Genomic DNA, 22,677 nt, shown 5'->3' with positions numbered 1-22,677 from the left:
TCAGCAGTCATATCCCTGAGATATGACTGCTGACTGGAATGGGTGTGTACCTGTTGTACTTTGTTGTTTGCACATCTCGGAGTCCGTACCTTTTTCATTTCACTGCACTCGGGACTTGTACTTGTGTGTACGTGACAAATAAAACTCTTGAATCTTGAATGTGACTGCATGAAGGTTGAAGTGGAGGACCAGGAAGCCGCAAAGCAGATATCTTCCACTGACACTCCCCGGAAAGTGCCATAGAGGATGCAATGCCCCTCATAGAGGGCGCTCTGAGGCCAACGGGTGGGATGGCCCATAGAAGTGTAACTCTTGCAGATTGTGTCACAAATACAGTGGGCGAGCTATTGCACTGACAGAGAAGCCCCCTGAGCCTGACCGCCATGGCGGATGAATAGTCGGCCAGATTTCTTAACCATCACTGAGCTTGCCACATAATTGCCCTCATCAGACATAGGATGTGGAGGCACTCCTCCTCCTCACGCTGATGAGGAGGAGGAAAGAACGCTCTCATGACCCTTGACCTGAATGAGGAGGTGGTGACTTTTGGCCAGAAGGATGTGTTGGGTCGCAATTCCACCAACCCCTTGTCGTCACTGACAGACATGTAGTACATACCAACAAAGCACATAGAGCCTCCCCGCCCCCCCTTCTTGGCCAAAGTAAGAGCCAAGAGAATAGCTGTCTTGATAGATAACAACTCCAAGTCTGCCTGGCAAAGCGGCTCAAATGGCGGGCCAGCCAACCTGTCCAGAACTGTCTGTAGGTTCCACTAAGGAACAAGGCATCGAGTAGGATGCTTCAGCCTATGGACCCATCATCAGGAAGTGCTTGCCCAAGGGGTGGCTACTAATTATGAAGTGGTCAAACCCATTATGGCCTGCTGTCATCGCTGCTGCAAACATCCCCAAGGTGGAAGCAGCGCGGCCACTATCAAACGGGTCCTGTAAGAACTGCAGAACATCCTGCAAAAGGCAGGAATGTGGATTGAGGTCCCTGGCCTTGCACCAGACCACATTAACCTGCCATTGTAAAGAATAAGCCCTGGAGGTGGAAGGGGCATGCACGGTCTGAACAGTTGTGACAACCCCCTCAGGGAGGCCCATGTCGCTCAACCTCATCCTATCAACCTCAAAACCATGAGGCGCCATCCCAGAACTGGACATGAGAGGATCACACCCTAAACCTGTTGCAGGGCCATGGGCAGGTCCAGAACCATCCACGGACCCACCACTGTCTGCTGAACCAGGTCCGGAAACCACCTGGCACCCGGGCTCTCCGGCACGACAATTATCACCGATAGATGTTGCATCCGAATCCTGTGAAGCAATTGCATCATCAGCCACAGGGGCAGAAATGTGTTCAGCAGTTTGGGATGCCAAACTTGGTGAGCTAACACGTCTACCCCCAGTGGGGAGGGGGAGTCGGTCACTCTCAGAGAAAACCACAGAGGGCACTTGGCGATCTCCCCGCTTGCAAACAGGCTGGCTACTGGTTGCCTGAACCAACGCCAGATCTGGTCGGCTTTGTCTGAGGAGAAGCTCCATTCCCCTTGGAGCCGCCCCATCTGGACATCCTGTCTGCCCCCACATCTAGAGACCCCGGAACATGGCGGGTTTTCAAGGAGCGGAGATGTTCATCTGCCCATGTCAGGATGGAGACCATGATCCTGTGCGGGGCCGGGATCTGACGCCCCCTTGTTTGTTCAAGTACGGCACCACCGTGGTGGAGTCTGACCTCACCATGACGTGCTTTCCGCTGAGTCGCTGTGAGCTCCAGAAGATTTATGTGGCAGGGAGCGCCAGACCACGTGGCCCCCACACTGGCCTGGCCAAGGGTCCCTCCCCAACTGGGCAGGGAGGCATCTGTGAAGACCTGAACATAGTGGGGGATGCACCCCAGCTGAACTCCCTCGCAGAGATAGCTGGGGGAGTCCCACAATGTCACATCTCTGACACTGTAAAAATGTCAATATGAACAGATCTAGTATTTGGCTATAATAACCTGCAATTAACCCTGCCCGTCATATCCTCAGGTTGTTTTGTTGTGTCTGAGCGGATTTCACTGGTGAAATGAGATTGGCTCATATAAATCAAGAAAAGGTGTCCGTGTAAGGTTTCATCAGAGTGAGGACCTCCACCGTGTTATATATTCTGTGGTCTTGTTCTTGTCTGCTCTAAAGCAAACAGCAGGCTTGATGTGTGGTCTGCAGACAGATTTCACAATTGGCAATAAACCATGTCAACAAAGAAATGCTTTTGGCTGTCAGCTGAGACTGTCAAACTCTGAACATACTTGTTTTCTGTCAACAATTTTATTACCCACCTATTCAATACCGGGATAAAAACTGGCCATCAGCAGTAAAATTCTTGAGGAGGCAGTGCCGGTGAATATGCCTTCAACCAGATATTCTACTCTACGTTCTACACGAACGGATCACGCTATTCCCCCCAGTTCCCCCTCCCCCCTAACAGGCGCCCCGATCGACCAGAGGAGGCGCTAGTGCAGCGTCCAGGACACATACCCACATCCGGCTTCCCACCCGCAGACACGGCCAGTTGTGTCTGTAGGGACGCCCGACCAAGCCGGAGGCAACGCGGGGATTCAATCCGGCGAGCCCCGTGTTGGTAGGCAACGGGATAGACCGCCCCGCCTCCTGGACACCCGTGTTTCACTTTTGTTGAAGGTCATTCCACAATTTTTCCCTCTGAGAGCATAATGACACCTGATATGACCCAGTTAGTAGAGATGGAAGGTCCAAACTGGAAGGCTGTAGCTGCCCGGTGAGCCATTTTAGGGTGAATCACTGGTGGAACAAAAAAACAGCAGGCGCCCAAACTAAAACCAGGCGACGTACAGGTGAAAAGTGTAAGTTACCCGAGATTTCTATGGCAACACACTTTCTCGTCGCAGTGTAGATGGCACACAGCATTGATTTTTCTTCTTCTTTTCATTAGACAGCCATTGGATATCCTTGAGCGTGATGTCCTCAGAGGCCGCAAAGCAGAGGTCTACTACTTAGGGTACAAATAACCGCAACTCTGAATATGGTGACTGCCAATAATTGATGATGACACAGAAAAATATCTTGCCAACATTTTATCCCTGTGCTCTGGCTTTCCAGCCAATCAAGCCAATCATAAAACTCTCACTACAAGTCTGTGCACATTGCTCAGGCTGCCAAATATGGTCACCGCGAGTCGACGTGTACGCCGAAGCTGTGAGACGGCACTTAAGAGCGAAGGATATTTTACTGCTTTCATCAGGAAGGCTTCCTCTAGACTGCAGGCAAAAGTACAACCCACTCCCCAAACAGTCACTTCTCTGCTGTCTCCATTAACAGCAGCAACATCTGGTGCATTTGCTGCAGTGTTGGAAAGGACGACAGTCATCGTTGTGTAACTTGAATAGGGCAGGTGTAACACGGGGACGTTTGTGTATTTTCACAGAGAAATGGAGGAGAGGATGTTGTATCCTTGACAAGCAAGTCGACAGGTGCTTAAGACACAGGTGCTTAAGACAGGTGCTTAAGACGACTTTGTGCTTGTATAGTGCATTGCATGACATTGCATCAGTGCAAGCTTAGATCTTACAAACTGAAGGGCAGAACACCCCCCCCCCACTCGCCACCGACGTTCATACACAAAAACACAAGCGTGCACACATACAAATACACACACTTACACGAGTGATGAAAATTACTTACCACAATAAATGGTTGGAAGTAGACGGCATGGTGGCGTAGTGGTTAACACGGTTGCCTCACAGCAAGAACGCCCTGGGTTCGAGCCCCGGGGTAGTCCAGCCTTGGGGGGTCGTCCTCTGTGTAGAGTTTGCATGTTCTTCCAGTCGTCTGGGTGGGTTTCCTCCGGGTGCTCCGGCTTCCTCCCACAGTCCAAAGACATGTAGGTCAGGTGAATCAGCCATACTAAATTGTCCCTAGGTGTGTGTGCAAAGACAAAGCATGCTAAGACCAAATAAACTTTTATAAACTTAATCAAATTGCCTTTGGATTCATCATATTATTTGAGAATGGGTCACTCATTCTTTTTTCTTCCATTTCAGATGTATTTTTAACACTCCTGCTGTTAATTAACAGGCAGATTTCTCACAGCCATTTTTATCCTTTAATGCTTTTTACAACCACCCCTCTCTAATACCACTCACACTGGTATTAGAGAAAAATTTTGACTTGAATACAATATTTTAGTACCCCTGAACATTGCATTTGTTTATTTTTTTCATATTATTTGTTTATTTTATTTGCATAATTAAAAGAAACCGATCGGTTTAAAAAAAATCACGATTAATGAAAAAAAAACTTAGAGGGAAGGGAGTAAGCCCATAGGGCTTACACAAAACCCTCCTTCAGGGTTGACACAAAATTACAGAATAAAGGATGGAGTAAAAAAAAAAAGCAATGAAAAGAAAGCACAAAACAAACATAATATAAAAGAAAAATACAGAGGAGAGAAAAAAAAGAAAAAACATGGAATACATTAACTGATTAGTGCTTCAAGTCTCGAGGCTTCATACTAAATAAATGAATTATTGCTTAGTCTATACCGGCGGCACGATGGCGTGGTGGTTAGCGTGGTTGCCTGACAGCAAGGAGGTCCTGGGTTCGAGCCCCGGGGTAGTCCAACCTTGGGGGTGTCGCCTCAAGTCGTCCTCTGTGTGGAGTTTGCATGTCCCCCCCGTGTCTGCGTGGGTTTCCTCCGGGGGCTCCGGTTTCCTCCCAAAGACATGTAGGTCAGGTGAATCGGCTGTACTAAATTGCCCCTAGGTGTGAATGTGTGTGTGTCGTCCCTGTGATGGACTGGCGACCTGTACAGGATGTCTCCTCGCCTGCCGCCCAATGACTGCTGGGATAGGCTCCAGCATCCCCGTGACCCCGGTTGGGTATAAGCGGCTTGGATAATGGATGGGTGGATGTATATGTTGGACTGGTGAGTGAACATGTAGCACGTGGTGAATTACTGAGCGTTGTCTGAGGCCCCTTGGTTATTGCAAAGCATTTTGTTTCGCCAAAGTAGGGTTGATGGTGTTATGGGGATGATTTTAATAATTTCACACTTTGAAAAGTTGCCGGTATATAATGTTTGCGTTTATTGATGTTGCACTAGAGTACTGACAGTATTGTTCTGGCATTGTTGGATGAAATGCTCTTTTTTCCAACAGAGGGAAGTGTGACCCAGTTATGTGTTCATTTTAGTCACTTGTCTCAGGAGGACTGCATTTCACAAGGCCTTAATCAACTCAGAATTGGTATTAAAGTCGTTATCCATAATTTCTTCTTGTTAAATAATGCCATATTTGATACCTTTTCCCACTGGCATTTTTGGAGCGACAGCCATTCAGTCTATTAGCATTCCATTATTGCTCCGCTATGCAATTTTCCACCGGTGCCGGGGTTGTGGCAGCACCCACCTAGTATTCAAATGTAATGGAAGGCAATGCATCAAGTCAGTCAAAAATGGAAGAGAAGAAGATAAAGAAGGACGTTGCATGTTAAAAGGGAAGAGAAAGCATGGGTGCTTAAATACGAAGATACTAAATATCTACCATTTAATTAGGTTTAACTAAATGTTTTATGTGGCTCTATGTGTTGCTCAATATTATTGTGTCAGATGATGTTGTTGATGAGTCTTCTTTCTCCAAAATATGCGCGCTACAGCCAAATTATCATGCCGGTGTTATGCCAGAGTCCGTCACTGTTGGAAATTGTGAACGCTTTCTGCACATTCAAAAGCACATCAGTTTTGAATGGAATGCGAGGATTTGTGGTATGAAAATGAACTATTGAGGAAACAAAGGACAACCACTTTAAATTATGGTATTAGCAAGTGACAGGACTAGCAGTTATTCATATAGCCTAAAACTTCAAGGAGACAGTGTTTTCCCAGTTAGGGGATGAGGGGCATGTGGTGATATACTTCAGTACTTGAATTTAAGGAGCCAGAGTGCCCTGTAGCAGCTAGATGAAGATGCAGCAGGGGTTAACTTTAACATTAAGTACTGCTCTGGATGACTGTATTTGAACAAGGATGCTCTTTTCTGTCGAAACTGTGTGAAAGATGCCAGCAGACACTACACACATTTTATGAGGCAAAAGGGGTTAATTGGAATAAGTAGCCCCGGTCTTTGGTGTGGTCCTTGCTGGGCCCATGTAATGGCTTTCCATGGAGCAGTTCCTGGGGCTGCAGAAGGTGGACCTAGACCAAGGCCATATATTCCACTGGAAGAAGTGGGGTAAGTGGTCTCAACTGTGGATTTCAGGACTTTCCAGAATGAAGTGTTACCGTCGGCGGTCACTCGGGGTTGAGTATGACTCCTTCCTTTGAGTCCCTCTGGGTCCTCAGGTGGGCGTAGAGGCCGATCCTGGAGCCGCATAATGGGAGGACTCCTGCGTGTGACAGCTTTTTACATGACGTGGCTGATGCACCTGCAGTCACCACACGGTCCTTGGCAGGGGGTGGTCAGAGTCCAATGGCATGGAGAACCAAGGTGATTGGGGACCACCCTCCATTACAGCCTTCATACGCCTTCACTGCTGTTGTGACCAGGAGACATGTTCTGCCATTGAGGCCTTTGTTGGATCATGCTTTGTCTGGAACCTCCCCCTTGACCTATCCACATTGGGTGACCCTACCAGGAGCCAAGCTCCGGATGGCATATCTCTTGGGATCATTGGTACACGCAAGCTTCTCCACCATGGCAAGGTGGTGATCCAGGAGGAGGAAGTATTACACGGTGACTGGTATCATGCTTTGTGTACTGGCTGCTGGTGGTCCAGGCTGCATTTTGGAACTAAGTCCTCCAGGCTTCATGCACAAAGGTCTTTAGGAGAAGGTTGTTATTTCTTCAGTAAGACTCTGTGCTGCCTGCTGAGTTTTTTTCTACTGGGGTTGGCTGCCATCAGGATGTCGAAACCTTTTGCTGATGGTTACTCTCATACCAGACCTCCATGATGGAGTCCACAGGGTGCAGCCTGGTGTTTGGAGGATCTTTCGTGCTGAAATTGCTAGGACCACCATACAAGTACTATACACATCACTTGCAGGACATATAGGTTGTATAAATGATTTTGGCCCAAGAACATTTGATCCAGGAATGGGCTTAACAGAAAAGGGCTTACAAGGGGCTCATGATAAGCAGCACGATTTGTGAGAAGTGGGGGGAGTTTAGGTGACTACTGTCCATCTTTTTTAAACTCACTGCTCATGTAGTATGTAGGTAGATTTCATTTGCTATTTTTGAAGTCTATCCAATGCTGTGTGGATGACACAGCTCTATTTCCCACTTAAATCCAGTGTGGTAGGCAATTTATCTTGGATTATGGCTTGTCTCTTCTTTAAGATCAACAGTTTAGAAATGTATAATATCAGGATAAACCCCTTGAGATGTATCATCTGGTTTTCAAGGGGGTCCCAATACAACAATAATTGAGTATTGTTGATCTTGAAAAAGGCCTGAAGGCCGAAACGTCGTCTAAATAAAAGAGAAATAATAAAAGAGAAATGCATATGGAGCCAGAGTGGGCGACACCTTTCTTCCTACTTTCAAGTCTGCTTCCAGTGATCAGCACCTCACTGCAACACTTTCCCATTATATGTTGCCACATTTATGTCAGTACTTGTGACAAGGTTTTAATTTTACAATCTTCTGCGTACCATGTGAAAGTGAGGCTCATTTCTGACCGTAAAGCTCTCGCTCATCATTGTATCGTGTATGCTTGAAATGACTGGTCTGCTTTTTTTAATTCAACACTCGTTCCGTTGAACATTTGCCCCTGTGATGCTATTCAGAAACAACAAATGTGAATTCGCGAGATGTGAGGGGGACTAAACCCGGTTGGTTCAGATGTGGTGGTGCAGTCCATGGGGACTTCCTCCTCTTCCCTTCGGGGTCGTGGGGGACCCCTGCCCGTTGGCAGTCCGGCCCTCGCCGGGCACACTTCCTCCATTTTGGTGGGCCACCACCGTCACTAGGTCGGCAAGGAAGGGTTGTCTTACTACCAACTCTACTACATCCAAAAGTAAACTGCATAAGCTACTCACTATCCTGATAGTCTACTTGCCCTTGACTTCATTGTCTCTATATTTCATGTCCTTTGTCATACAATACAGGGTGATGAGAAACACAAACAATCACCAGGTCCACCGTTGTCATTAGGAGTTGTGACATGACGCCCGTTCCACACAAAATTATTGGTTGATGCCTTTATTGGTGGTCAGAAAGCTCAGAAAAAGTGGCCTCATTCTGAAATAACATTGCATCGCTTTTTCACTGCATAATATTTGTGTAAAGGACTTTAGAGTACACCCAAATTTACTCACACTCTTGCATGGTGGCGGCATGGTGGCCAAGTGGTTAGCACTGTTGCCTCACAGCAAGAAGGTCCTGGGCTCCGGGTGCTCCAGCTCCCTCCCACCATCAAAAGACATGCATGTTAGGGTTGATACTCCTGCCTGTGCCCCTGAGCAAGGCAATGGAAAGAAGAACTGGAGTTGGTCCCCGGGCGCTGCAGCTGCCCACTGCTCCTATACAATAGGATGGGTTACATGCAGAAGACACGTGAGAATACAATTCGTTGTAAGAATACAATGACAAAATGAGGTGGCTTTCTTCTTTATAGGTATACATGTATACACATACAAATCCTTTTTAACATGTTTTTGATCTTGGTTTTACATATTGTAATATTTTTCTTTTCTTTACGAGACTTTGCTGTATGTTTTACTCTGACTAGATGCATTTGGTATATGTTTACTTTAAAGATGTTTCCTGGGTCAGGTCTCCCTTGAAAATTAGGTTTGTTCAGCCACATCTTTCGAAGAGGGAGAAGTCCACAGATAAATAGTCTACCTCACCAAAAATACATTTATATCTAACTGAATATAGATATAATAGCCCTATATGTAAATACTGCATATTCATGTTTAGATTTTGAAGATATGGCCTATTTGAAATAAATATAGCGTATACCAATATATATTTAAATTGAGGCAGGAATGCTATTTGTGGCCCAGAGGAATTGAAACCAATAAGGCCCCACTTTGGATAATAATTCCTTTCCTTTTTGTCAGTTCTTAAAAAAAAAAAAAATCATTTGTATATTTTTCAAATATTAGTGCAAATACAAATCGGAGGAATAAGGGTGAAGCAATTTATCTAATCCAAATCAAGCCCCACACTCTCTGCCCCCCCGTGTAACCAAAACTGTTGAGACTACATTAATGTTTCAGTGTAAAACAATTCATCAGTGGATTTATAGACACGGGACGGCACAGTGGCCCAGTGGTTAGCACTGCTGCCTCACAGCAAGAAGGTGCTGGGTTCGAACCCCAGGCCGTCCCAGGTCCTTTCTGTGTGGAGTTTGCATGTTGTCTGCGTGGGTTTGCTCCGGTTTCCTCCCACCATCAAAAAGACACGCATGTTAGGGTTAATACTCCTGCCTGTGCCCCTGAGCAAGGCAATGGAAAGAAGAACTGGAGTTGGTCCCCGGGTGCTGCAGCTGCCCACTGCTCCTATACAATAGGATGGGTTACAAGCAGAGGACACATTTCATCTTAACTGTACGATGACAAAATGAAGTGGCTTTCTTTCTTTCGTTCTTCTCATAACGTTGTCAGTTCTGACAGCAGCAGTTGGATTTCTAAACTTATAATGTTGCAATTCATTTATTTCTTAAGCACTCAACAATTAAAATGAAAAGAAATGGTGGACTCTGAGGCTTTAACTGTGCTGAGTGAAGGATGACTGGCGTGCACCATCTAAGAGCACGTTTGGCTGGTTAAGAGTGGTGAATCTGGTGGTGTTGATTTTCCCCTCTGCAGTTCCCATCAGGACATGTATTCAAGAGAACTTTACGAGATCCTTCTTGTGTGATGTCCAGTGAGAGTAGTGCAACACGGGCACCCTAAACGGCCAGAGATGTGGTGATACCAGTTGATAGCGAAACAGGATGCAGAGGAGGAGCAGTTGGATCCTGCTCTCATGGTTGGAGTATGGTTGAGCAGTGAGCTTGTCTAATTAAAGCGCCCAGGCCCTCGGGGGCCTTACATAGAAGCAGAACTTCTGTCTGGGGACGGGTATGATTTTGCTTAACTCACTGTTTGGGAGAAGAAAAAAAAAAACACTCACTGCTTGCAAATAAAGCCACTTACAGACCCCTTGTTTTAGCCTATTATTGCGTCTCTGTGGACTTGGTCCACCTATCCTCCAACATCAGTCCTCTATCACCAAACACTGCTTGAATGTGACATGTTATATCTTAAAGTGTGACAGCCTTGGGGTTGTGATGGAGGATGATGACTAACGGAGGCGTATCCCCTCCCACAGGTACCTCAGGATGAGTGGGGTGGATACCCTGGCGAAAAGGACGACGAGATCCCCTGTCGGCGAATGCGCAGCAGCAGCTATGTCAAAGCTATGGGAGAGGTTGATGACGAGAGCGGTGACTCAGATACCAGCCTTAAGACCTCCCCACCGAAGGCTGTCCGGCCTGATGCCCTCGTCCTCAAGTCAGCCATGCAGAGACCCCACTTAGACCCTCAAAGGTAGGCCGCTGGTGCTTGCAGAAGCCCACACTCAAGCTGCACGGGTGGAAGTTGAAGGTTTTTGTCTATCAGGAATCGAGAAAAGCAAGACTGGGTTACCGATACCACCCACGAGCTGCTGGCGAAAATAAAATGGGTGGGATAATTCTTCCGAACAAATGTGTGATTTCATGGAAATATGCTTCATGTGATTCTTTCAAAACGCCGTGACTGTGTTTGTGAGTAATGATTGAGATGGAATTGGTAAAAATATCCCACATCAATTATACTTCTGTTGCTTTCAGCAAGTCGTTCGATTGATTGACTGATTTATTCAGCCGCCATTTCAACTACTACTACTTCATCACTAGCCAAGTTTAAGGCGTAGTTGATTATATACGATAAGATGGTGTATTAAGACAAAAATTCCAACTCTAATTTCCAGATTGAAAAAAAAAACCCCATTATCATACAGAGTTGTTCCATATATACTGTAAAACGATACTTTGAATTTTTCATGGGGTGAGTTGGGACAGTGTTTTGATGGCACACACACAGGTCTGTGAGGAATGACGACATTTCGTTTGTGGTATTGATTAGAGTTTGAGTAGGGAAAATTGGTCATTTGTAACAAATCAACCTTTCTAATTAACCTCGCCGATCCCACGCCTTCTTAGCAGCATTACCATGATATCCCTAATGTGCTATCTCCAGTACCCATGGTTTTATTCACCAATATTTGGAAAGCAAATCTCACTGATCACCCAGAAAGAAAAAAAAGGGGGGGTTTCGGAGGTCACGGTGGTTTTATGCCAAAGTTTCTGTATTCAAATCAATCTATGCTAGCTGCAGTGGTGCCATGAGAAACAATAGCACTGTTTGAAAGACTTAGAAGTAATTTTGAGAATAATGGTCTCATACCGGCGGCACGGTGGTGCAGTGGTTAGCGCGGTCGCCTCACAGCAAGAAGGTGCCGGGTTCGAGCCCCGGGGTAGTCCAACCTTGGGGGTCGTCCCGGGTCGTCCTCTGTGTGGAGTTTGCATGTTCTCCCCGTGTCTGTGTGGGTTTCCTCCGGGGGCTCCGGTTTCCTCCCACAGTCCAAAGACATGTAGGTCAGGGGAATCGGCTGTACTGAATTGTCCCTAGGTGTGTATGTGGGCCCTGTAATGGCCTGGCGGCCTGTCCCGGGTGTCTCCCCGCCTGCCGCCCAATGACTGCTGGGATAGGCTCCAGCATCCCGGCGACCCTGAGAGCAGGATAAGCGGTTTGGATAAGGGATGGATGGATGGATGGACGGTCTCATACCAGATGTGTTGGCACCAGCACTGTGAACTGCACCAGGTGAAGCTGAGCCGGTGCAGACCGTTACAGACATCCCAGAGCGACTATCTTAAGGATGAAAACTCATCCAAACTGTCACGAGGGAGCCTGTTATGTGAACAATAGCACGGGACAGTAAAAACACTGAAAGCCACTTAGCTGCCGTCTTCACGGTCTGCATCAAATATGAACATATTACATTTTTTTTGAAAATCTGGTCCAAACAACAACTAACAAGTAAAGTCTCGGTTGGCTGTTCTGTCTGCTTGCTGCTGTTCGCCTGAGACAGCTGTTTGCTCTTCTGTCCCTCTGATCAGAGGAGATGCTCGGAAGAGTAAGACAGATTATTTGCATCATCGACACCCGTTGCTTGTCGACGCCGGGAGCAGCTTGTGTTATTACCATGACGTCATCTCACACGGCTTTACGAGGGAGGCGCTGCAAGCTTGGTTGTGTTTGCCGTGTGAACTTGTCCCGTGACCGCCTCGCTGCCTGGCCGGCTGCCGGGGCCGCCTCGTAAGATCAGAGGGGGTTTGTGTTTGTGACCTTTATCGTGCGCTGGTTCAATATTTGCCGGGCGTCTTAGCCGGGCGGTGCGCCCCGTGTTGTCACAGCCCTGTTGACGAGCCCGCAGCAGAACTGCCACTGCTCTCCAGAGTGGGTGGCGAGAGGAGGCCTCGCCGTGCCCCGGCCCGCCGGATGCTGAAAACACACAAACAGAACGCAAAACAAACATTAACCCATGGAGGGGGATTGAAAACCCAATACAATGTTGTGTTAAGTTACACGATGAGAAATAGATTGCTGACACAATTGGTAGGTGTGAGAAACCAAGCTTATTATGTAGGTTTAGATAATTAGGGAGGGGCCAGGAAAGTGTAAGCAGTAACTTCCTCCCGCTCCTTTTTGAACATATATTTGTTGGATTGTTCTGGTTTTATTTTTATCATTTGTTTTTTTTTTGGGGGGGGGTTTACTACTTGGTCTTTTTTTTCTCATTTATTTTGCATATTCGATATACAGACATTTGATTTGATTTGATTTGAAGGTACTTGAACAATAACGGCGTAACTCAGAGAGTTTGTGGTGGCAAAAATGAAATTGCATATAACACAATAATTGTTGAGATGCACCGTGCATCTTCTGCACATGACTAAAAGAAGAACATAAGTTTCAATGCAGAGAAAGTAATGTATGCCGCAGTTTAAGTTACAGCAGCGGTCACGTCAAACGCGAAGTATAAACAGTACAAAAAAGTATACACTTTCAGTTACGTTAGTAGAGTATAGAACTAGTAGCGGCCAACATAAAACAGGTCATCAATTACCAACCACACAACAAGCTAACCTGGTTTGTGATGTACGAAAACAGCAGCCGCACATTCTCTAACCGTTGACCACTATGGACGTCTGGCCCAGGAGTCACATCATATCCCTTTTATTCTGATTATACACCAGAAGATGCCGTTGCCTCACGTTCCTACCGGTCCTCAGCTCATTGTTATTCCGCTGTGTGTTGCAAACCGCTGTAGCGGAACTGTGCCGCTGTTTGTTTTCAGACAGCTCCTCTCCGCGCAGAGCCCGGCTCTGAACCTGGGGACGCCCCACGTGTCCATCACCCTGCCCGCCACTCAGACTCTCTCCACTTTTATTACCAGCGCTTCATCATGCTCACGCCGGGATTGTGGTCCCTTACCACTTTAGTCCACAAACAAATCAGCCCCCTTACTTATCCTCCTCCATCCAGCAGGGAGTTTAATCATCTCATCCTGTTGAAGCTCTTTTTTTTTCCTTTTTTTTTATTGTGGCGCTAATGAGCAATCAGAGACTTAGCCTGGGAACCAGTCAAATCTGCGAGCTCATTTGCTCTGGCATATATATAATTAGCATATATGTGTGTACACACACACACAGACATACACATATATATATATATATATCGTTTTTTTCCGAAACTGTCAATGGTGTTGTCATAAGTGCTCAACTAATGAGGAGCAGAATATCAATACAGATACAGGGAAAAGAAATTAAATATTATGCCTCATGTATTCCGCTTCTCATTAGTTGAGCACTTATAACACCAGTGACGGTTTCGAAAAAAATGCTATATATATACACACATATAATTGGCATATATATTTAGCATTTGCAAATTCATCTGGTTCCCAGGCTATCGGAGACTATTCACATCTATGCAAACAAATTTTGTAGTTTTGTGGTGGACGAGTCTCACAACATGGTGGTGACTACCCGAGCCTTCAAAAACAAAGTGGAATTTTATTCCTAACAGGCAGCTAATGGTGCAGGGGGAATTTTTAGGGTAGGTCCTCTTTGATTCCATTTTACACTGTGTTGTGCGGTGACAAGACAATACAAAGGTATGTGTTTCTTGAGTGGATTAAGAAGGCACTGTGGAAAACGTCATGAAAACCGTAGAGCGTACGAGTCTGGTGATGCTTATCGGCATTTGAGTCCAGTTGCGCTAAATCAGTTCATTACACATAACCCATGTTTCACTCGAGATGGCTAACTTCCGATATTCAGCTATGCTGATGACGAACCTGTATCTCTCACATAGTACAATAATGGCAGGCCTATTCTTTAAGTATGATCCGGTGATGAAATCCTGTGTGGCTTTTGAACTGTGCATTCGTGTCTACCCCCCCCCACCCCTTGCCCTTGTTCAGCCAGAGCTACCATTTGCAAACCACAAGAGATATGCGGCCCCACCCTAGTGTCACACTGGACCCAGCCACCACCTTCAACCCCCCGCCGTTCCGCTCGCGCAACCAGAGCTACATGCGCGCCGTCAGCACCCTCAGTCAGGCTAGCTGCGTCAGCCAGGTGAGTCTGAAACATACACGCCAAACAGCACAGAGGCAACACCCGGAGACATATAGGTGAGGAGGAAGAGGAGGACAAGGCTAGCTAACGGATGTATTGGTTTCAATACTAGTAGCAGTCGTGCCATTCATTGTGCACATTGTACTAGCAGTTGCATTGACTATAGTGGTAATAATTTTGGTTTTATATTTTTGTGCATGAAAAAGATTGAAAAGCATATGCACTGTTGAGGGTGCCATTACCCATTTTCATATTTTAAGCACACTGAAAATAAGTGCAGTGATGAGATTCCTGTATTTTTCGGAGCTCATCGATCACTGGTGACCTTAATTGTTATGGAAGTTGTTGAAATGTTGAGAATATGAATAGATTATGTTCACATATAATGTCATTCTGCTTAAATCCTAAATGGATTTCCTTATGTTAAACACATCCATTTGTATTGTTTGAGTTTTGTTTCGTATCTACTTCCATAGAAGATCCATGTTATCCAAAATATTCAGCCCTCTGCATGAATAAGAAACGACTGACGGCTTCTTTCTTACAGTAGCATTTTACTGCATGATCTGTCTATGCACATGAGCTATGTGTTATTTTTCACCAGTCAGTTAAAACTAAATCTAATATCTTACTGAATAGACTTGATAGCACTACCTGATTCCTTTTTTCTTTTCTTTTTTTTAATTCAGTTGAAAGGTTTTTACTCTTTTACATCTTTTTCTGCCCCTGAATAGGTGGGAAAGACACCTGCCCTCAGTTGTTCCATGTATATAGCAGTAAAATATACATCTTTGATAAGTTATAATGGGTTTATTCTTAATGGAATGCTTCAGAACTCCAGTTTAAATACTTTTGTTGCAACTTTCCTATTGTTGTCTTCTTCTTCTTCTTTTTTTTCATTTGGTCAATATATTGATTCAGTTTAAGGTCAGAATTAACAGTGGCATTTCCTTACGCTAACACTCCTTCATATTTACTGTGCAAAGGGGAAGAATCAAAGTGAGAAAGAGAAAGGAAGAGGAAAAATTAAGGACTGCTATTCCTGTTTTTGTCTCTCAGGTGAGTGAGACTGAGATCAATGGCCAGTTTGAGTCAGTTTGCGAGTCCGTTTTTAGTGAAGTAGAATCCCAGGCCATGGAGGCCTTGGACCTGCCTGGTTCGTTCCGCACTCGAAGCCACAGTTACCTCCGTGCAATTCAGGCTGGTTATTCCCAAGATGATGACTGCTTGCCTTCAATGACATCCTCCACTGTCACTTCAACTCTCAGATCCACAACAGGTAACCCCCCCCCCCTCCAAAAGAAGACAGAGGGCTTAGACTACATATCGTCATACATCTATATACATGCGTACATACTTGACATACCTACATATGTACAGTGGGGTACCCTTGAGCTTGAGATGCCAGGGTGAATGATTCCAGTCATTGATTTCAGGTGCAGTAGTGTGTGCAGTTTTTTTTTAATTTTTTTTAAATTTTTTTAATTTTTAATTTTTTTGGGTTTTGTTTTCTTGCATATTTTTGAGTGTTAAGATGGGTTTCTTTTGTGTCTTACTTTGCACAGTCCATACGTCATTTAGCCAAGCTTTTGGTTGGTCACTTATGGTGGTGCAGGGTTGGAAACTAGAATAGCGGTGGGAGGGTCTCATATTTAAACCACTCAAATGAAAACACACACACACACACACACACACACACACACACACACACAGCATTAACACTCAGCGACACAACACGGCACAGTCCCGTGACATGGCATGCCTACCAGGAACAGGAACATCCTGAGCATGTTAAACTGTGGCGTGCTACATGTGCTGTGAGGAGAGTGTGAAATATGACGGGAGGGGTTGACAAGGAAGCAGGCCGATGCTAGGGGGAGGGCTAAGTTGTGGAAGCATTTGTTAGTCAACATGCCTTCCTCCCGTCCTATCTCTGCTCTGCCGTACCAATACATTAGCATACCTTTTGTCACTAATATGGACCGTATAAGATTACGGGACAGAACAAGACCATTAAAAAACATTCATGTAACCAATTTAAGGTAAGTCAATGATCTGCAGAAGATAGAACACACACACACACACACACACACACACATATACACAAACTCACGGCTGGTTGCACAAAGGAACTGTCAAATGATGGTATATTGATTCCTACATGTAGAATTTCAATTATTAACAATATTTTTGTACTGTGTTGCATGGAATTTAATTGCTTGTCAGTGGTCTCAGTACAAATAACTGATGATTATAAATATAAAACATAATAATAATAAATAACTGTGTTGGTAGCACATAACATTGCCAAAACACCTCCACAAGAGTCATATCCAGTTGTCTCTTTAATTACTCAGTTTTGATCAGGAATCATATTTGCATGTGAGTTTTTAGGACAACTGACCAATACCTCAAGTCAGTCATACTTGTGTGGTGTTTCTTTAAATCTGGTCACACCCGTAGGCCTGGACATCTGCTTATGTTAACACATATCGTTTGCAGTCCAGGTTTATGGAGTCTTGCGATGTTATTTGTACTAAATACTACTTTTTTTCTCCAAAATCTGAGGATTCCAAGGCTTTGTGCGACACATTACACAAAATATATAGTCCCAAAAGTAACAAGCCAGGTTCTTTGTGCAAACAAAATCTTTGCAATAACTCCCTCATTGAAAGTGCATTTGGTGTTTGCCTGCAGGAGTAAAGCTATGAACCCTATTGAAACGTTTTATTTTACTAATATGCACTATAAAATGTGATGATCTGGATTTTTTTTTAATGTTTCACAATTTTTTTTTTCTTTTTTGGTCGATGCTGTCAATTTGATATTGGAGACATTTGCACTTTTTTCTTATTTTGGAGGCTAATTTGTTTTCTCGGGTGAATCGGGTCAGGAATTTTGTTTTGTAATCCTCTCATGCTCGATTGGGTTTTGGTCTACGATTGTCCGCAATGTGACTGAAGTGCTGAGGATAAAGGAGTGTCCTCCAATCCCACTGTCTTACCTGCTGAACTCTAACCTACCTAGGAGCTCTATGTTCCGACTTTATCAGCTCTCAATGGGCTTGACATAGCAGTCGACTGTACAATTGTAAAGAAGGTATGGGGTTATATATTTTTGTTACCTTATGAATTAATTAAAGCATGACATCCCAAAAGCCCTCGGAGGGTAATTAGTTGTATCCTGGCTCCTCCTTCTCAAGCAACCTTGCAAGTAATACTTATGGTATCAGCCTCTGGTGTCCTCTTTGGAGTGATACATGGGAATAGTGGCCTCAAAAATCAGACCAAGACACTTGCCAGTATTGGCCAAGACTATGCTGATTGCTTGGACCAGGGTCCTATGTTAGTATGCAGTTAAGAACTGAGTAGTACGCAGCTTACTAACCGAACCCCAGGTGAGGCTAGTGGGCCGTTGAGTGGGGGGGAGGGAAACCCTGATGCTCCATAAGGCAGACGAGCAGCAAACCCCTCTCCATTTGACCAGCCATCTCTTGAAGAATAACCAGGGGGACAGAACAGCTGGAGGCGTCAGTGATGATTGCCGCAGGTATTTTAACGTCGACACGCATATGTATATGTGTGTTTTTGCACTGCCTTCTCAGTAAATTTTTTTTTTTTTTTTTAAATGTAGCAGATAGAAATATGGTATATTAAGCAGCAAATGGGGATCCCAACCACTCACAAAAATCAGACCTGGATTTCCTCTATTTGCCTGTGAAACCTGGGATTATCCAGTCCAGTGTAAGGAGGGTTACCGATAACATCCCAGCGCCGTACTGGCTTTTGTGAGTCGTTTCTCTGTCTCCACGTTAAGTGTGCTAAGACCACATTTATCAATGTAAATGTGTACTTTCCGACCTACTCCCGATGTTTTCATATCGCAACCATAAAGTAGCCCTGAATGTTACCACATTGCCACTGTCGCCAGTCATTTGTGAGAGCAGCGTGTGTCTGCTTCACCTCTGTGAGCCCCCCCCCCACCCCCACCCCCACCCCTCCATGAAAGTTGACCCTGTGTAAAAATTAAAAAAAAGCCACGTATGGCAGAGTCTAACCCTTGGCATTGAGTCTGTCAGCTGTATTTGACTGTGGGATTGCAGCCTCTCCCTGGTGTGGTCCTGTTGAGGGGGACCGATCACCCTCCCCCCCCGCTGGGTTTCTCCACAAGATCCAGTCCGCCTCGTGGCGGTGGATCCGATATGTTCAATAGGGTTCATATCTGCTTCTTGGCCCAATGGGTTGTGAGTCTCCTATTCCCTTTACATCTTTTCTTTTGCACAAAAGATGCACAAAGTTTAAAGTCGCTGACAAAAGTTGTTTTCAGAGAGCATTTTTTTTCCCGTGAAAGATGCTCTCTAGAAGTACACTTACAATTTTAGAAGGACTTTTATGGCAACACTTCTGTGATTTGATTTTACACCGTGCTGTGCAGTGAAAAGATGAAAAGAAGGTATGTGTTTCCTGAGATGATTGAGAAGGCACTGTAAAAACACCACGAAAAGCCTACAGTATGTGAGTCTAGTGACGCTTATTGATTAGCGAGTCCACTTGCACTAGAGCAGTACATGCATAATGAGTGTTAGTAAGTGGTGTTTGCTGTCCTCTACTGACTCTGACAGGGCACTCATTCTTCACCATCAATTTTCCTTCTGCTTTTTTAAGGTTAAAGATATACGGACATATGCAATCATACTATAGAAGCTTAAAATGATAACGGATATAGGGCGTCCGGGTAGCATAGTGGTCTTCCGTTGCCAACCAACATGGGAATCGGTGGTTCGAATCCCCGTGTTACCTCCGGCTCGGTCAGGTGTTCCTACGGACACAATTGGCCGTGTCTGCAGGTGGGAAGCCGAGTGTGGGTATGTGTCCTGGTCACTGTACTAGCGCCTCCTCTGGTCGGTCGGGGCGCCTGTTCAGGGAGGAGGGGGAACTGGGGGGAATAGCGCGATCCTCCCACGTGCTACGTCCACCTGGCGAAACTCCTCACTGTCAGGTGATGTATCGGAGGAGGCATGCGGTAGTCTGAAGCCCTCCCCGAATCAGCAGAGGGGCTGGAGCGGTGACCAGGATGGCTCGGAAGAGTGGGGTAATTGGCCGGGTACAATTGGGGAGAAAAAGGGGGGAAATCCAAAAAAAAAAAAGATAACGGATGTTTCTGCTAAAAACGTTATGTCATGATTGCCGCCAGTAGTGCGTTTAGATAAAAATTGGCCTCCTGTTTGCAGGAGAAAGGGTTATACCCGACCCAGCCACTCCATTTCCCCACAAAAGTAACCTTTGTAGGGCAGCAGCTCATCTCTTATCTCTTTGGCAGGAAGCAACTGAGGTGCAGAAATATACCCTTTTAGCCAGAACACCAACTTATGGTGGTGGGTGCTTACCCCCATTTCAGCTCTTGAATTCTAGTGCCAAGTGGGGGGACAGGAGGGGCATTTTGATCCCGTCTTTCCTCGTTACTCACATATTGTATGTTTTTCATAGCTATGTGTTGACTTCCTAGTCAAATAACACTCCAGCTGTTCCTTTCCTTTGAATGTCCCTCTGTTTGCATATTCACATCTTTTTCCAGAGGGATATGATGTTCTGGATGGCACCTCTTTGCTAAACGACGACATGATAGAGGATGATGATGGGGCCAGCTCCTCTGCCTATGTGGAGCTGGAGAGGCTAGAGAGAGAGACGGCTGCTGCTCGCAGCCAGCACAGTACTAGCTCAACGGTAACAGCCATCTCTGTCCCGCCGGCATCCCCACCTGCATACAGGGTCCCTTCCGCCTCCCCCGTAGCCACCTCTGAACCCCCTGTCCCTCAGGCCATCCAGGCCTTCAAGGAGTCTGCCAACATGGTGGCTGCCTTCAACATGCAATGGAAAGATGAGATCTCGGCCATGCGCTACGAGCTAGCGGAGCTCCGCAGGGACGTGTGTGGGGAGCTCAAGACCTTCAACAGCAACTTCTTCAACTTCACTCAGTGCTACAACATGTGGACTTTGTGTCGTGAGCCCGGCAGCGACAGCACCACACAGACAGATGACCGGGTGTCCGTGGGAATCCAGGCAGGCTCCAGTTGGCCGGTTCGGCAGAGCACGGAGGACAAGTCGGTCATGTGCCAACCGGAGCCGTCCCACTTCAGCATCATGGATCTGATGGACCCTCCCCGTATCGAGATCATAGAGGGCACCCCCGAAGGCACACCGGAGGGGTCGGGCAGCCCTGCTAGCCCACGTCCTACGGAGGACTTCACATGGGAGATGAACAAAAAACAAAAGCCCCCTAAACAGTCAGACTCAGGTGGTCACAGAAGCGCCAGCCTAGAGCTCTGGTGCAGGAAGTACACCAGTGGGCCCATGTCATACCTGTCTATGTCATTCTAATCATTATCATTCTACACACACAACCAGGCCAGGAAGCCAGGCTGAGTTTATGAAGAAAAGTGGGCCAAGTGCTGTTGTTAGATGTCCCTTTATTTTCTGCGGGCGCTGAGTCTCTCATCCCGTTGGTTAAAAACAGTCGTTTAACAAGTGTTTTACATAGCCATGGAGGAGAGAATGAATTGTGTTACACCTTCACGAGATGACGCAAGAATGTGAACGAGAATATGGCTGATATTACGATCCTCAAGTGCCACGTGGTGCAACGTTATCTTCCCGTCTCTGTCTTAAATGCCTAAAAGTTAGGTTAACAGTTGCTTCGTGAAAGCGTGAAAATGGTGACAGTAAAAGACGAGGGTCGTATGGCTAAAATACTCAGTAGTCTCCGACGAGGGGGAAGTTTGGCATATCATGCTAATTTCACTTTGACGTCACGTGGGAACACTCCTTTACGCACCATACTGATAAAATACTGTGAATGACTTTATAAGCTCTAGTTTTTTAACGAATGCATTAAAAGAAAGTTTTATTTATAGACAGATCGATTTATGAATTACTAATTAGTTTTGTTTTTTTGATTAAAGCGTTCCCTGTTCGTTGCTTTTCCATCCACTTAGTAGCTATTTCCATACAGAATGGGCATTTAAAAAAAACTCTGATTTTACAGGTAGCATTTAAGAAATTATATACTACGGAGAACTGATCAACCACAGAATTTAAGTGGTAGTAACTGTAATGATACTATGTTACAGACACAGTGGAGAAAATAACAGTGAAAACTTTTTTTAACATAAAAAAAATTATGACGGTTTTAATCAAATCCCAATAAGAAATGAATAAAGTAGGTTTCTCTAGAATACCATATAAATGGCATAATCTCAAAGCTCAATGGGTTTATATAGTCCCTGGCTATAATGTTTACAGCATATCATTTGTTCTGGACTGTGATATGATTTACAAATCTAACAACATGTGACAAGAACGGTGAAGGAGAATAGGTTGAATTAAGGACACTTATTAAATGTGAATGTATTGGCTTCAATTCATTCCTGCACAAACTCTACATTCATGTCTGAACTCTATTTATGTATATAAATGTACCATATTTGTATATAGAGAAAACTTATATTCAATACTTGTACTGTTTGCGATTATAACCATACTGTGTTCTTACATAGCGCTGAGACAGGCTTCAAATAATTGTGGTTCCTGACTAAACCCAGCACTTTTTTGCCATTGTGTTTACTGTCGAGGCCTGTCTCCATCCATTTCATCACAGCGCCCCCTACTGTTTGTGCACCTCCTAGGTAAATAGTCCATACCAGTGTTTCCCTTGTTTTTTGTGCAGTGGTGGTTGGAGGCCATTTAAATTTTGGTTTTGTAATGTTTCCCCCCCCGCTGAGTTCCCTTTAAGGTAGTATCACAAATACTATATTGGATGTTCGATTTGGTAAAGGCACCAACTTTTGACTTTACCCCGTAGTTCCTTAAACGTTGACTGGAGGGCGTCCGAGTAGTGCGGTGGTCTATTCCATTGCCTACCGACATGGGGATGGTCAGGTCAAATCCCCGCGTTACCTCCAGCTTGGACGGATGTCC

The 22,677-nt window shown here is 45.3% G+C and overlaps 1 protein-coding gene across 1 annotated transcript in view; it reads left to right on the top strand.

Moving 5' to 3' along the window:
- LOC130124950 (disks large-associated protein 2-like) overlaps nt 1-22,677 on the top strand; it is a 90,523-nt gene that overhangs the window by 26,607 nt on the left and 41,239 nt on the right. Inside the window, exons 2-4 of the mRNA XM_056294323.1 lie at nt 10,345-10,562; nt 14,548-14,704; nt 15,764-15,983. Of these exons, the coding sequence (XP_056150298.1) occupies nt 10,345-10,562; nt 14,548-14,704; nt 15,764-15,983 (595 nt within the window). The remainder of the gene's footprint in view (nt 1-10,344; nt 10,563-14,547; nt 14,705-15,763; nt 15,984-22,677) is intronic.

This window comes from Lampris incognitus, chromosome 15, assembly GCF_029633865.1.
Source record: "Lampris incognitus isolate fLamInc1 chromosome 15, fLamInc1.hap2, whole genome shotgun sequence".
Lineage (NCBI taxonomy): Eukaryota > Metazoa > Chordata > Actinopteri > Lampriformes > Lampridae > Lampris > Lampris incognitus.
The sequence above is the reverse complement of the archived record's forward strand: the minus strand, read 5'-3'. Positions and strand labels throughout refer to the sequence as shown.